Source organism: Impatiens glandulifera, chromosome 3, assembly GCF_907164915.1.
Source record: "Impatiens glandulifera chromosome 3, dImpGla2.1, whole genome shotgun sequence".
NCBI classification, from domain to species: Eukaryota; Viridiplantae; Streptophyta; class Magnoliopsida; order Ericales; family Balsaminaceae; genus Impatiens; species Impatiens glandulifera.
This window is the reverse complement of record NC_061864.1, coordinates 15,940,308-15,956,132: the sequence shown is the minus strand read 5'-3', so window position 1 is coordinate 15,956,132 and position 15,825 is coordinate 15,940,308. Positions and strand designations below refer to the sequence as shown.

General features: G+C 24.9%; 2 protein-coding genes across 2 annotated transcripts; both read right to left on the bottom strand.

The window, feature by feature from the left end:
- Positions 1-3,464: 3,464 nt before the first annotated feature.
- LOC124932950 lies at positions 3,465-4,053 on the bottom strand. Its single transcript, XM_047473667.1, has one exon. The coding sequence runs from the start codon at positions 3,995-3,997 to the stop codon at positions 3,467-3,469; it is 531 nt and encodes a 176-aa protein (XP_047329623.1). The 5' UTR covers positions 3,998-4,053; the 3' UTR covers positions 3,465-3,466.
- Positions 4,054-12,597: 8,544 nt separating this feature from the next.
- LOC124932943 (transcription repressor OFP8-like) lies at positions 12,598-13,466 on the bottom strand. Its single transcript, XM_047473657.1, has one exon. It carries the CDS (start codon positions 13,463-13,465, stop codon positions 12,620-12,622), a length of 846 nt encoding a protein of 281 aa, XP_047329613.1. The 5' UTR covers position 13,466; the 3' UTR covers positions 12,598-12,619.
- Positions 13,467-15,825: the final 2,359 nt, after the last annotated feature.

Sequence of the window (15,825 nt, the reverse complement as noted above, 5' to 3'; positions counted from 1 at the left end):
ATGATTATACCTGAAGAACATTAGTCATTTTTAAGAGTGTTAGAGTTTAGAAATAAACACAAAACAGGCCTTAGTCAATATATTGTTTTGTGGAAATATCCCAAAAATATTTTGAAATAATTTTTTAATTTTTTAGGATTTTTAGATTTTGATTTTGAAAAGTGGAACCAAACAGGCATTAGGATCGGAGTCCTAAGCCTTGGGTTCGTTTTTATCGGTCAGGGTCTAAACCCTCGGTCTGGGTCGAGACTCGGGATCTTCAGTCGAAGTGTCGAAATCCATCTGTCTAGGTTCTAAGGAATCTCGGTCCTTGGTTGAGATCATTGGTCTAGGTGTATAAATCCACCAGTCTTAGGTTAGTTCTGGGTTAAGTTCATCGGTCATATGTTTAGAAATTATCGGTCCTAGGTTTAGACCTATCAGTCAGTCATAGGTTAGACCTTTGGTCCTATATACAAATTATCGTCTGACCTCTCAAACTTAGTTCAAAAACAATTTTTTATGTTAACAAAGATTTATTCTTTGTTTTTGCTCACTATGTTAATATTAGTTATCTCTATTTTTTATTTTAATTCAACAAATATTTAACTGATATTATATCTCTCGTATACATCATTTTAAAATAATTGTCACTTTATAAATATATAATAATATATTTTATGCAATTCTTACCAATATCTTATAAAAAGGATTAGATTTTAAACCGGACAAATTGTTTCCACAAAAATGTTGGAAGACATTAGACACATATTCTATTATTAAATCACACGAGAAAAGCCAAAGTCTACTATTTTTCTATTATTTTTATAATTCTAAATTTATATTTTATATAAATTATTTTTTTTAATGATATAATATTATTAAATATTTATACAACCATAATAAAAGTTTAAACTAGTTATATATTAAACTTCATTATTGAAGTGTTTTTTTTATAATAAAGTATAAAACATACAAGAAAATCAAAATTATTAAAAAGAAAATAACTGACTATTTATCTTTATCCTCCTACTTAAACTCATGTGTATAATCAAATAGTCTAAAAAAATAATTACATTTAACAGACTATTTATATTTAATAACAAATTTTTAACATTCATAATAACAACATAATATTATTTTTGTTATACATAATCATACAATTATAATAATATACGTGTTTTAAAATATTTTAAACAAAATTTGATTTTTTTTATTTTAATCATAATATTTCTTTAAATAAAATGACATACAAAAAATTTTAAGAAAAAAATTAACAATATAAATAAATATATTAAAAAATAAATAAATTATTCTTATTTTAAAAATACTATTCACTTTAGTATATAATTTTTTATTATTATTGATGAGGAAATTGGTAAAGATAAATTTGATTAATTGTAAATGTAGATATAAAGTATTTATTTTTAAAACTTATAATATTTATATTTGAATTTAAAAAATATATTTTTATTTAATATTAAAACAAATATATTATTTTATTAAAATGATTTTTTTTATTTTTAATGAACTTTTTTTTATTAATAATAATACTTTACTTAATTAATAAATTAATTTTAAAATAAATTTCAAAAATATTTATTATTAACCTTTATATTTATAGTGAATAAAATATTTGTAATTTTGAAAAATAAATTTTACAAAATATATGTATATTGTTTTATTTTTAATAATTATTTATTAGTTTTATAATTTCATTTTTATTATTTATAATATTATATTTTCTATAAATATTTTTATTTTTCCACATATTTTCATAAATAAATAAACAAATATACATTCATTCAAATATAAAATATATATGATTAATAAATTTTACAATATAATAACAATTTTTTTTATAATTATTTACAAAAGTATTTTTCATAATATATCAAAAAAATAATAATAATAATAATAATCATTTTATTAAAGAAAATAATAATATTTTATTATTGTTTAACGTATTTTCTTAAAATTATTTTTATCATAAATATTTTTAATGCATATTTATAAATATAAAAAACCATATACATATATTTTATTAATATTATTATTTATTCAATATATAACAAATCATATTTTAAATTCTAAAATATTTTTATTTTTATAAATTTTATTTATTTTATAAATTTTTTATTTTTTTGAAAAAAAAAATGATATTATTTACATTAAAATAAATATATAGTTTAAGATAAAAAATAATAATTTATGTTTTGATAAATTAGTTTTGTTATAGTGAATAATTTGAATTATTTTATAATAATTTCAATTTAATATTTATTTAATAAATTAATTTGAAAATAATTTGAAAATACTTAAAATATTATAATTTTAGAAAAATAAATTTAATATATATATAATGATATTTTTATGTAATAATTATTATTTTTAACAAGTATTTATTAGTTTTATAATTTATATTATTTATTATTAGTTATAATATTATTTTCTATATAAACAAAATATAATATATATTCTTTATAACTTTTCACATATTTTCCTAAAATAAAAAACAAATATACATCCATTTATATATAAAATATGTATAATTAATTATTCTTATTATTAAATTTATTTATTTCAAAACATTATTGTAAAGTAAACTATCTAAACAGAATAAAGTCTTATAATTTTTTTATAAACTTATAAAAAAAATAATAATTATTATTATTATTTTATTATAATTTTTTAAACTTTTAACAATATTTAACATGTTTTTATAAATAATTTTTATTTCATATTTATAAATATGAAAAAAAATATTAATATTATTATTTATTTAATATATAAAATATAAATCATATATATTTTAAATTCTAAAATATTTTTATTAATTTTTATATTTTATATATTCGAAAAAATGAAATTAGTTACATTAAAATAAATATATATTAAGATAATTTTTTTTGTGTTTAACTATTTAATAAATTAGTTTTGTAATGATGAGTACTTTTAATTATTCTAATGTTTTATTAGTTAAAAACTGTTACACTTTTAATAATTTTTTGTAATAGATTCTATATAATCATATGAATTTAAATAAATTTTTGAAATAATAAAACATTTCTTTCATTCACATTTTAAATATAGAAATTATAGTATAAAAAACCAATGAAAATAGTTGGTTATAAGTTTTGAAATAAATTGACCAGAAATCAAAATGTGAAATGATGTTCAACATTGAAATAATATAAATCTATATAATTAACAAATTAAGATTGAAAAATATATATAATTGGACTTGATTAAATTCAAAATTGTAGCTTGCAAACAACTATGCATCTTCTTCATATGATTATTTGAAAATGATAATTCAAACATGTGTTGGTTGGCTTCAACCGGTTGTGAACCACCAAACTACATCAATAAAAAGTTGGTAAAAGCAACATAGAGAGGTTGATATATATATCATGATTCCTTTAATTCTAATAAATGAACTAAATTAATTAATTCATCCTTCATTTAATAGTTCATGAATGAGTGATTAGCCGGAGCTAGGGTTTTGTTCATCGGAGATGTCTTCATACAAATTGATCAAGAATTGATCAACTATATCTCGATAAGCTGGGCAAGTAAGACGAGAGTAGTAATGTAAAACTTCTTCAACGTCCAATCGATGTTCCACACTACTTCTCTTTTCCACAATTTCCAATTCTCTAATCAACTTGTTACCAACCATACAAGCTCTTCTTTCCCTCACACTTCGGGAACAAGACAATCCTTTTTTCGGTCGATTGTTAATGTTGGATGGGATTATTTCCTTCCTTTGATCATCTTCTCTTTCGGTTTCATTTGCTTTGTCAGTGTCTTTGTTTTGTATGTTGAAATCGGAGTAGAACACGTGATTAATGACATTGTTGGTGTTGGATGAGTTGCAGCCGCAAAAAAAGGGGTTGAAATGATAGGTTTTAGGAAGCCTTTGGTATCCACCGGAGATGAAGATCTTGAAGCTTTGCAATTTTCTTTTGAAGAACTTCTTTGTGTTGGAAATTATGGAGGTTCTAGTTAGCACCATTGTGGTTGGAATGGAGGTCTACAGAAATGATAGTCTTGTGCTATTTATTTGGCTCTATTGAGAGTAGGAAAAATTGAAACTGAAAGAAGCAAATTACTGAAAAAGAGGGAATATATGGAGACAAAACATGAGTGTGGATTAAGATACTTCCATTATTACTTTTATTTTGTGTTAACTTTTAATGATGGCATTGTATTTTACCCTTTTGAAATGGAAGGTATTGGCTCCTAGTCACCATCATGAGCATTGGATGATTATTTAGCTGGAATATTTTTAACTTAAAGTTAGGCCAGTGAAATCCTTATGATTGAGACAATATTTATAATGGGCATATTTTCTCCATTCAATATTATTGAAATTCATAGAGGTGATCTTGGAGTTTTAAGTAATTATTAATTGAGTCATTGTACATATTACTTTTTTGGTATGAACGGAAATTTGTGTGAGAATGAGAGGAAATGATGTAGCCTTGAAAAAAAAAATAAGATTGAGTAAATAGAAAAAATTCATTCCCTCACCTATTCTCACTTTCAAATTCTCTCTTCAATCATTTTTCTTTATCTAATTCAGATATTAAAATATTACTTCACAAACTTTCTAAAAAATTATAATTAATTAATTAGTATTTCTTTTTATTTTAAAGAAAAGTAATAACTTATTATTATCACTCCAATTTAATATGATATTTTGATAATTCAATTTAACACTTTTTCTTTGATGTTTATTTATAAATATTTTAATTATTCATTTTCAGTTATTGAATTGTGTTAAAAAATGTAAAAATATCATTTCTAAAATTTAAAAAATAAATAAAACTAATGAGTCAAATGGTCCCATATATATATTTATATATTTGTTTTACTTTAATGACCACAAAAACCCATCACTTGTGCCGTGATTATCGGCGCCCTACTGGAATCATAACAAAACAACTACATAATACAAATGTATTTGCTACATCCTTCTCTAAATTCTTTATCTTTTATTAAATAAAAATATTATTATTTAATTAATTGTCATTTTTTATATTTGGATAATCAAGAGAAAAATTAAATAAATATGTTGCAGTAAATTGATGTTTTATATAAAGAGTAAATTCACAATAAATAATAATAAAGTTAATTAGATTATAATTCATTTTAGGAAATGGATTTTGAATAGCCCATAAATAGGCCCAAGTAAATAATAAGTGGGCTTGAGCCAATAATTTTCAATTAACAATAGACATGTTTTTAAAAGAACTCTTTTAAAAATCTATATTCAATTGAGTTTTAAAAAAAAATCAATCATAAATTATTAAACATTATCATTCATTATCTTATTGATAGCCTCATTTATTTTATTAATTAAAATATTAATATATTTTCTATTATTTTTTAAAATTATTATATATTAATTTTAAATATAAAATGACACTTTAATAATTAAACCAAATATAAATTTAAATAACTTAATTCTTTTTATTAAACAAAAACTTTTAGACAAAATCTTGAAAAAATATAATATAAGACTCGTTGTCACTTAATTTAAATATTAAATATAAAACATTGTAATCAATTAATTTAAATATATTAAAAGCATGAACATGAAACTTTAAGTTCGATAAGGTAAATTTTATTATCACTTAAATTACTCTAGTAAATTTATTTTTATTTGATATTTTTATTGATAATGAAATTAAAATTTAGTTTGATTACTAGCTCAGGATTGTATCATAATTTGAAAAAATATTACTTGAGAGATGAAAACATTCAAAATTAATCTTCATTTAAAAATTAAAATCGCTAAGTTGAACTCAATGACAATGCCTAAGAATATGAGGTCTTCCTAAAATTAAAAAAAATATATATATATATATATATATATATATATATATATATATATATTAAATTTTTAATGAATTAATTACTAATTTGCAGTATCTTAATAATGTAGTACACCTCGATTTAAAACGAAAATAGAACCTAAATTTTTTATTAGCTTTGAATAAATATTTTGATACTTAAAGTATCTCTGCGAGTTATCTATTAATATATATTATTTAAATTTATTTTTTTATACACACTTAAAAGTTTTAAGACTTTATTCATTGATATCTTTTATAGTATGTTTTCTTTTCTATAATATTAATTATTAATTATTAATTACTCTTTACTATTTACATATTTATATATTTTAAAAAGTTATATCTAGATAGTAGAAAATGAAAAAACCAGAAATCACTACTTGTATACATTACAAAGTATAGTCAAATTTAGGTATGTTTGGTAACTTTGAAATTGAAATTGATATTAAATTTGAAATTAAAAATGAAATTGGAAGGTCCAATTTTAATTCTTAAATTTTGATAGACCATTTCATATTAAAAATTGGAAGTAAAATTATAATATCAATGAAATTAAGCTAATTTTATAGTTCTTAATTACATTGTTTTTAGGTCAGAATTTAATTCTAAATTATATTTTTTTCCAATCAAAACAACTTATTATTTTATAATTTAAAACACATTAAAAATTTTAGTTAATAATTTTTTTTTTTTTTAATTTAGGATGTTAAAATATAGAACCGATGTCTTTTCTTTTTTAAGTAAGTTAACATATTGAACCAATATTTTGTTTTTAAATTTAGAAAGTTAAAATGTCGAACCAATATATTTTATTTTTTAAATCTATGAATTTAACATTTTAAATCGGTATTTTTTTAATAGAAAATTAAACTTAAAAAATCATTTAACACTTAGCTATTCTAATTGGTTATGTCAAATCAATATTTTAATAAAATAAATAATATATATTAAAATTATTTTTATTATATTCATTTTTTTTTTCAAATATAAGAACCGAGATTAAATTACAATTCTATAGTTTTCTAAAACATAAGAATTGAATTGTAATTCAATGTCAATATTTCTTATTAAATTGGAATTAGAATTTCAATGCCAATTCCAAATATAATTTTACCCATCCAAACATACCTTAAGGGTTTTTTTTATATTATTTTTTATTCAATTAGTACAGCGTAAAAAGATGTATTGGGGCTCGTTTTAAGTTAGAGGTGGTTGAGGAGACAATTAAGAGTTGTGGAAGTGATAAAGCGTTAGGATGCGACGAGTTTTCTTTGATCATTTTCAAGAAAGCATGACATTTCCTTAAGACTAGAATAATGGAAGCAATTAATTATTTTTTATCATTTTACAAGAATTATAACTCTAGTTTGATATGTCTCATTCGTAAAGATCAATGGACTATTGATGTGAATAACTTTAGGCATATTAGTCTCATTTCGTCTATCTATAAGATTGCCGCAAAATGTTTGTCCAATATGTTAATTAGATGGCGTAATCAAAGGACGTCAAATCTATGATGTCGTATCAATAGTTAATGTGTGCATAGACTCATCTAATTTAAGATGTGACAAATGTGCGTTTATCAAGTTAAATATACAAAAAGTTTATGATCATGTCAATTGGGAGTTTTCGATTTAATAGACAAAATGAGAATGGGTGCGATATGGATTGGTTGGATTAGATTTTGTATCTCAACAATTAAGTTTTATGTTATCGTTAATGGAACTTTTCATGGATTTTTTGAGAGCTCTCGAGGGATCAGACAATGTGATCCAGTATCTCCTTTCTTGTTCATTATTGTTATAGAAGTCATCTAAAAAATGATGGCTTTCGAAGAAAACTCGAGACTCATCCGTGGAATGAGTTGTGAGTTAAAAAGATATTATTTTGACATATCACATTTGATTTTTTTTGTTGATGAAACGCTTTGTATGGTTCAGACTACCTACATGGATTTTAAACTGCTTCGCGATATTTTATGGTTATGCAGTGCATTCTCTAGTCTTCAAATTTATCTTAATAAGTTAGACATATTTTTCTCAAATTCTGTTTCGAATAGAAGAAGAGTGAGGTTGGCATATGTGTTGAAGTTTATAATTAGTGGTCTTCCGTCAACATATCTTGGTATGTCATTGGGTGCTAAATTACGATCTAAGTTCTCTTGAGACCCGATTATCACTAAAGTATAATATAAATTATCTAGATGGAAAAATAAAATAATCTCGAAAAATGGTCGATTAATCTTCATTAAGAGTGCATTGTCATATTTGCCCACATATATGATGTATTTATTTATTCTTCTTAAGAGTGTGACCGTGAAAATGAAGAGAATAATGTGTAAATTTTTATGAAGATCTTTTAACTCATTGTTTTGTCATCTAGCTAGTTAAAATAAGGTTAAATGTTTTAAAGATCAGTGAGGTCTGAATACTCGTGATCTTATTTTTCTTTAATAAGACTCTTCTATCAAAATTGTGTAATAGATTTGCAACGGAATCGAATAGTCTTTGGGCATCGATGATCAGATAAAAGTATGGTCATGATTGGTCTAGTTGGTTCACTATAATGTCTAATTATCCAACGAGATTTAACATTTGGAGGGGAATTTATTTTGTGGAAAAGTTTTCGTGAGCAATCTAGATTCATTGTGGGGATGGTTCTTCAATCATTTTTTAAGAAGACATTTGGTGTAGTGTCAAAGTCTAGCTACGACGTATCATGAGCTTGTTTCCATTTCTATATGTAGAATTGTCACAGTTAGTGATATGTTTGATCATCGATCTAGTGGTTTCGCTAGTCGAATTAGATATAGAAGGAGATTAAACATTAGTGAGAGTTATCACATAATAGGGTTTTCTTTTGGTAGGATGCAAACAAGTGTCCTCGTCTAAACAAGACGTTATGCGTTGGCAAGACATTGATAATTTTCATGTGAGCATTGTTACAAATTGTTCACTAAGACGATTTCATATAATTTTTGTTGGGAGAAACTTTGGATGTCAAAGATTCCAAACAAGATCTCGTTCTTTGGATGAAGCGTTATTCACGGTGGTATTCTTAGGGATGATATATGTGAATGAAAAAAGATTGTATCATGGTTAGTCGTATATGTCACGAATTGATTAAATCGATAACTCACTTATGTTTGCATTGTCGATAGATGACTAGTATATGGAGCCTTTTGTAGAGTATTATTGGGATTTCTTGGGTGATAACCGAGTATTTGGATAGTTGCTAAGAAGTTTGGATTGATGCGTCTGATATGACAAACTTTCATATTTGAGTTACTATCCCAATTATTATTTTTGTGCACTATCTGAATGGAGAGAAATCGTCGAACTTTTAATGATTGTAGTCCTCTAATGTGTATCATTCATAATGATATTATTATGACACTTCTGAGATTCGTTCCGAAAATGTAGTAGAGTCCGTCGGAGAATTAATTATTCTTCTAGAGGACTTACGAGCTCGATAACTTATTCAGTAATATTTTTAAATCATTCATGTTTTGTTATTGTGCTTAAACGATTTTTTATCATTTTTAAATATATATTGACATTTTCAAAAAAATGAAAAATATCATATTTATTTTAAAATAATATTCATATGAAAAAATGATTTTCTTATTAATAATTTTAAATAAATATAAATGTGATTTTCAAACAAAATTCATTTAATTTATAATTTGGAAAGAATGTCAATTTTACACACCAAGTTGTAAGAAGGTGTCAAATTTACTTATTAAGTATCAAAATTCTATTTATATATACTAACTTGTCAAAAGTGTCAAATTTATTTAAACTAACAGAAAAATTTAACGGAGTTAAAATTTTTGCCACATTTAATATCCACCTATTTTTTATTTGTTTTTAATTTACATTACTTTAATTCTTTTTTCATTTAAACAAAACATTTAAATTTTTCCATATCCATTTTTTCTCTCTCTTTACCCAATTCTTCATTTTCTTCTCACTGTTCCTCTTCATCTCTAATATAAGTAATCTATTTTTTCTGAAATCTCTATTAATGAACTAGCTATGTCGACGTCAAATAATAATATTGTGATGGAAGAATAATCAGGTGGCCAAAAAACTGTGACGACGGTGAAGGTGGCGGAACAGCCGATGAAGTGTTCGAGATGCAATATGTTACTACAACAACTACAGTTTCGCGTAACCGAGGTATTTCTGCAAGATATGTAGAAGGTACTGGACAAAAGGTGGGGCCCTCCGTAGTGTATCGATCGGCGACGACTATCGGAAAAACAGGAAAATGAAATCCTGATCTAGGATTTCAAACGGAGTTGATTCCAAATATTTCGGCGGTTCTTCATCAGATATGATTAATGGTGTGGATAGAAGGTTCTTCATCAAATATGATTAATGGTGTGGATAGAAGATGAACAATTAAAAGAAATGAAGAGTTGGGGATAGAGAGAGAAAAAATGGACAAGGAAAAATATTTTAGATGTTTTGTTTGAATGAAAAAAATATTAAAATAATTAATGTAAATTAAAAATAAATAAAAAATAGGTGGATATTAAATGTGGCAAAACTTTTAACTCCGTTTAACTTTTTTGTTATTTTAAATAAATTTGACACTTTTTGACAAGTTAGTATATATAAATAAAATTTTGATACTTAATGAGTAAATTTGACACCTTCTTACAACTTGGTGTTTAAAATTGGCATTCTTCCCTTTATAATTTCTTATAGGTTGAATGAAAAGATATAAACAAAAAAGCAATAAAAAAAGGTGCAAAAGAATGAAGATAAAACAAACCCTAGTAGCACTATAGTATATATACCTAAGTAAGGTTATTTGAATTGATGAAACAAAGCCAAATGATAATAGTGGGTCACGTGATCCATTGATGGATATGTTATAAGGTGATGTATAGTCAATTTATGGTACTCGGTTGGATTGTATAGGGAGAGAGACAATTAAGGGAAAAAGGAAAGAAAAGAAACGCTCCCCATTGCTGCAATTCTTAAGGAACAAAGGAAGGATGAGGCAATGCAGCATATGTCAGTACTCCTCTTCCTCCTCCTCCTACGCCATTATTATCTTCTCTTCTCTTCTCAAGAGAGAGAGAGAGAAAGTGAGCTCGAAATCCCAAAAAATGCGACAATTAATAAATGGACTAGTAACTAATATTACTACGGATGGATCGAGAAAATCCAGCTAATATTAATGTTATTTACCCTTCTTTATCTGCTCTTCTGCAAAACCAGACAGACCAAGCAGGCAGAGGAATGCATGTGCAAAACATTCTTTAATTACTCTTTCTTCCATCTTCTTCTTCTTCATAGCTAGCTAGCTAGCTATGGCCGGGCTATATATCTATCTATCTACATTCGAATATTTCTACTACCAATCACACTCTCATCATTAATTCAAACTGCCCATCCACCCCTCCCCACTCTCTAGTTTCTTTCCAAACATTTTTATTACAAATAAATACCATGCTAGTTAACCTATAATAAATAAAATCTTTATTAGTTTAAAATTTTAATGACGATTTTATTATTTAAATAGATAAGATAGAAAAAATATATTAAAAGTATTTTGGTATTTTTATGGATAAAAAGAGTGATTGAGATAGATGAAGTGAAAAAATTGAGAAAATATTGTTTGTGTAAAAAAAAACAATATCAAACTAATTTGAAGAGTACACTAATATAGAAATTAGAGTTATAGTGGACTCGAAAAAAAATTATTAAAGACTTCGAGAAAAATGATGAAAAGATTGTGGATAAAACTAGTGAATTAGGGGCTAAATCTTTAACTACTCTTCATTTCTTCTTCATATATAGCTAGCTAGGCCGGCTATCTAACTATATTAGGTTTCTTTATGATAATTAGAGGAGTTATAAATAGTTAATTAGATTAAAAGAAATAAAAAATTAGAGTTCACTTCACCTTCCTTTGGTGGGTGTAATAAATCTGCCTTTGGATAAGGATAGGTGGTTAAGAAATCAAAATTAACCAGAGTTAGAAATTTCTATTTTTAAAATGTCTTAAATTAAAGTATTGATTACAAAATCTTGTACTTAATAGAAAAAAAATTAAAATACATACATATTAATTACAATCTTGTATCATGGAGTTCAAGTTCATGATACAAATTCTTTCATTTTTTATAATAAAATTAGATAAAGAAAAAGATAAATTATATTTTGTTTTTTTCAAATTAATATAGTTTAAACATGCCATGCAGGTTCTTGAGAAGTCATCAGTCCACTTTCAAAAATATAGTAGCTTAATTTTGTCGTCTTCATGAATTCTCTCTCCTGAATCTACAAAAAGCTTCCATCCAAACAACTATCAACATCATCACTCAGCTCCTTTTTTCTAACAAGTTGTTTTATAAATTCTTTCTAATTAATAGTTATTTTTTTAAAATATGTCTGATAGAAACAAATAGAGATAATTTCAAAGGTTTTTTCAAATAAACTTTTTGAAACATTTTAAAAAGTATCATTTTTTTATAATTTTTCATTATACATAAATTATCTTTTCAAAAAATAAGTAACGAAAATATGATAGATTAATTGAAATGGTCTGTTGTTTCTTGCTAGCTGAAACCATAGGACTTAGTACAATTTATGATTTATCAATGATGATAAGATTTGAAGCAACTCGAGAGAGACCAACCATTAATGCCATACAGTTAATAACAGTACTACTAACTTGGTACTATCAAACTAATCTATGAAAACCAAACCAAACCACAAACATGAACATTAACATGAACAAGAACCCTAGCCATTAATCTAAGACCAGTTAGAAAACAGTGTCTCCCAAATCTCAGTATACACCTCAACAATAACCCTATGATGATTACTCGAATTCAAAGACAGAAAAGTCTGCAAAAGATTCTCCAAATCCTTTGCCGCGAAAATCTGCTTCTCAACAATCATCTCCACCATCGAGTTCCTGAAATCGCTATATGGATCCTTTGATTTCTTCACAACCATCAAACTATCCTTCACTTTAATATCATCTTTCTTCATCTCTATCGCCGGCATCATCATATTCATCATCATGTTCATACCAACCGCCTTTCCTTCCCTTCTCATCCGACTTCTCTCAACACCTCCCCGGAATGAAACCGACGAATCAGACGAAAGTGACCGTGAAGAGAAAAGGGTCGCCGTTGTTCTGTCGTCTTCTTCATCTTCTTCACTGCTGCTGCTGAAAAACTCGTAATATTTGTCCATGCTGTAAGTCGCTCTTTTCTTTCTATGTTTCTTCTGTTTTCGATTCTTCTGTTTAGTCGAAAATGATTTGATCGGAGAAATGGGTGTGACGGGAGGGGCGATGGCGATGGGAGAGTGATATTGAACTTTTTTGTTTTGAAAGATTCGATCTTTGGCTAGGGAACAGTTTTGGTCAACTGATTCTACGAACTTCGACCATTTATCTCGGCGAGTATGACGAGAAGGTTCGATCTTTGGTGAGAAGAGTTCGATTAGCTGGTAGTGACGATGGGGTTGGTCGGCGGCGGAGGGCGGCGGAGGGCGTTCGATGACATCGGAAACTGATTTACAATAACCGAATGAAGAACGGAACATACGAGAGATTTTCAGTTTCAACTTGCTTTGATTTTGGTTCTCCATCGTGAAGGAAATCTTTCTGTAAATTCAATATTTTTTTAGAGAGAGAAGAAGGAGAATTTTCAGTGGCTTAACGGGAGACTCTGATATTCTTATATAATATGAACAACGATTAACCCATTCTAGGGCTTATTTGAATAAATGGTTACTTAGTTCAAATTATTTAAGTTTTTTTTTTTTTTTTTTTTTGTAAAGATTTCTGATTTTGCAACTAATACTCATCGGTAAATGTTATTACATTTATGGAACGCATATTTAATTATATATTTTGTATTTTTTTTAATATTCTAGCATTAAAAATTAATAAATGATAGTTAATTTTTATTTGAATAAATGTGAGTTATTAACATTTAAACAATCTTAAACTCAAAATGCTTTCATGATAAAATCGAACCCGTGACATTTTGGTCTCTTAAACCGACTCTTATCATGAACTACTTTGATAGGATAATATATAGTACTTTATTAACCAATTCTCTTCAGAGTTTTAACCCTAAATTTAAACCCATACTATACACTTTAAAAAAAATTAAAAATATTAAAATGTTTATAATTGTACATATATGATACCTTGTTTCTGGAATTGCAGATATCAATACATGTTTAATTGAATGTACAAATTGATGCTCGTGACAACATTTTTTTCACAGAATCTTATACAACTTCTAATGATTTGTCCGAAGTTCCCATATTTTGAATAGCTGTTAGTATAATTATTAATTTATTATTTTTCAAATATTAAATATTATTATTTGCATATAATATATATTTCTTCTTCTGTCTCAATCAGAGAGATATGTGGAAAAGTGAGACCAATAAATGAAGGACAAGGCCAAACCGCCAAACTGTCATCTGATCCATGTTTGTTTTTTTTCAAATAACTATTTTAAATTGTCAACCATATATATATATATATATATAATACCCACATTTTAAAATTCATATTATATATACTTTTTTAAATTAGAATTTTGTTCTTTATAATAAATTAACACAATTCTTAAAAAAAAATCCACTTTAAGACATTATTAAATATAAATTCAAATCAAAATATATTTTTGATTAAGTGTATAAAATAAATGATTGTTAATTTGTTATGAGTTCAAATCTCATTGTAACCATTTAAAGTGAAATGTGATTGTGTTAACCTTTTAAATTAAAAATATAATAATATAATATATTTATAAATCAATTTCAAACCTATCCTCCTTATATTTGAATTAATATGATAATCTAAATCAAAGTCATATTAAAAAAAGTAAATTTATTATTGGTCAATATATTATATATTTAATTGATTAAATTAATACAATATCTACCTACATATCGATAAATAAAATAATATAGTAAAAATTTTGTACATACCTTGATGAACTCTTCGAACTTGTTTGCTTGCTAAAAGACAGGCTCTTAATTATTAAACCTTTTGCCTTGTCTCATACATTTTTATATTCATTTATAAAAGACCTTTCTAATATGTAAGCTTGTTTCATAAGGTTGATTTTTAAATAATTTAGTTTTTTTTTTAAAAAATTATTGCTGGATAAAAAAGTGTTTTATTTGGGATATTTGAATCAAATATAATTTTTTTAAAGGTCAATGAAATATTAAGAATGAGTTTTTAAACCCAACTAAACAAATAATGACAATTATAAAAATTAAAATTCATCAAATACAATACATATAGAAAAATAAAGACTATATGACGCTAGAGACAATAAAAAAAATGGTAACTGTAGGTGTTTGAATAGATTTTTTAATATTAAATATTATAAATGAAATAAATTTCAATATTTAGTTAATAATTTTAATAAATATCCACGTATTGTTAGACATTAATAAAATTAGTTTAAATTCAAATAAACAACATCAATCAAAGCTCTAAGATAGACAATTATGAACTTTACACAAATTTAAAGTGTATTATTAAGATGCAATAAATATACAAGTTAACACCAAATTAAATGGGCCAAATAAATATGTAAAAAAAAATAGAGAATGGATATTTTAAGTTGTGCAAATTATTTTATCTTTTAAAAATATCTCTAAAAATAGTATATATTTTTTTCTTTCTTTTTCCTTATTGTCTTTTTTTAGAATTGGAAAGTGTTATTTTTTTTCACCACTTAGATTTTAGTTTATGTTGTATTTTGTTTAGCGAGATTAGATTTGTCGGACCAAATTATTTAGTTTTTGGTGGTATTTTAATATCCGTCAATTGTCTTGATGTTTATTTATCGAGTCTTTTTCCATCATCTTCTTAAAAAAACAAAGCAGATGAAGTTGTTAGATTTAGAGTTGTTTCGATTTGGTTTAATTTAATAAAAAATTACTGAAGATGATCTTTAATGGAAACCCTTAGA

What these genes read in the sequence shown, in the direction of transcription:
- LOC124932943 (XM_047473657.1), bottom strand. Translation starts at nt 13,465, where the DNA reads ATGGAGAACCAAAATCAAAGCAAGTTGAAACTGAAAATCTCTCGTATG.
- LOC124932950 (XM_047473667.1), bottom strand. Translation starts at nt 3,997, where the DNA reads ATGGTGCTAACTAGAACCTCCATAATTTCCAACACAAAGAAGTTCTTC.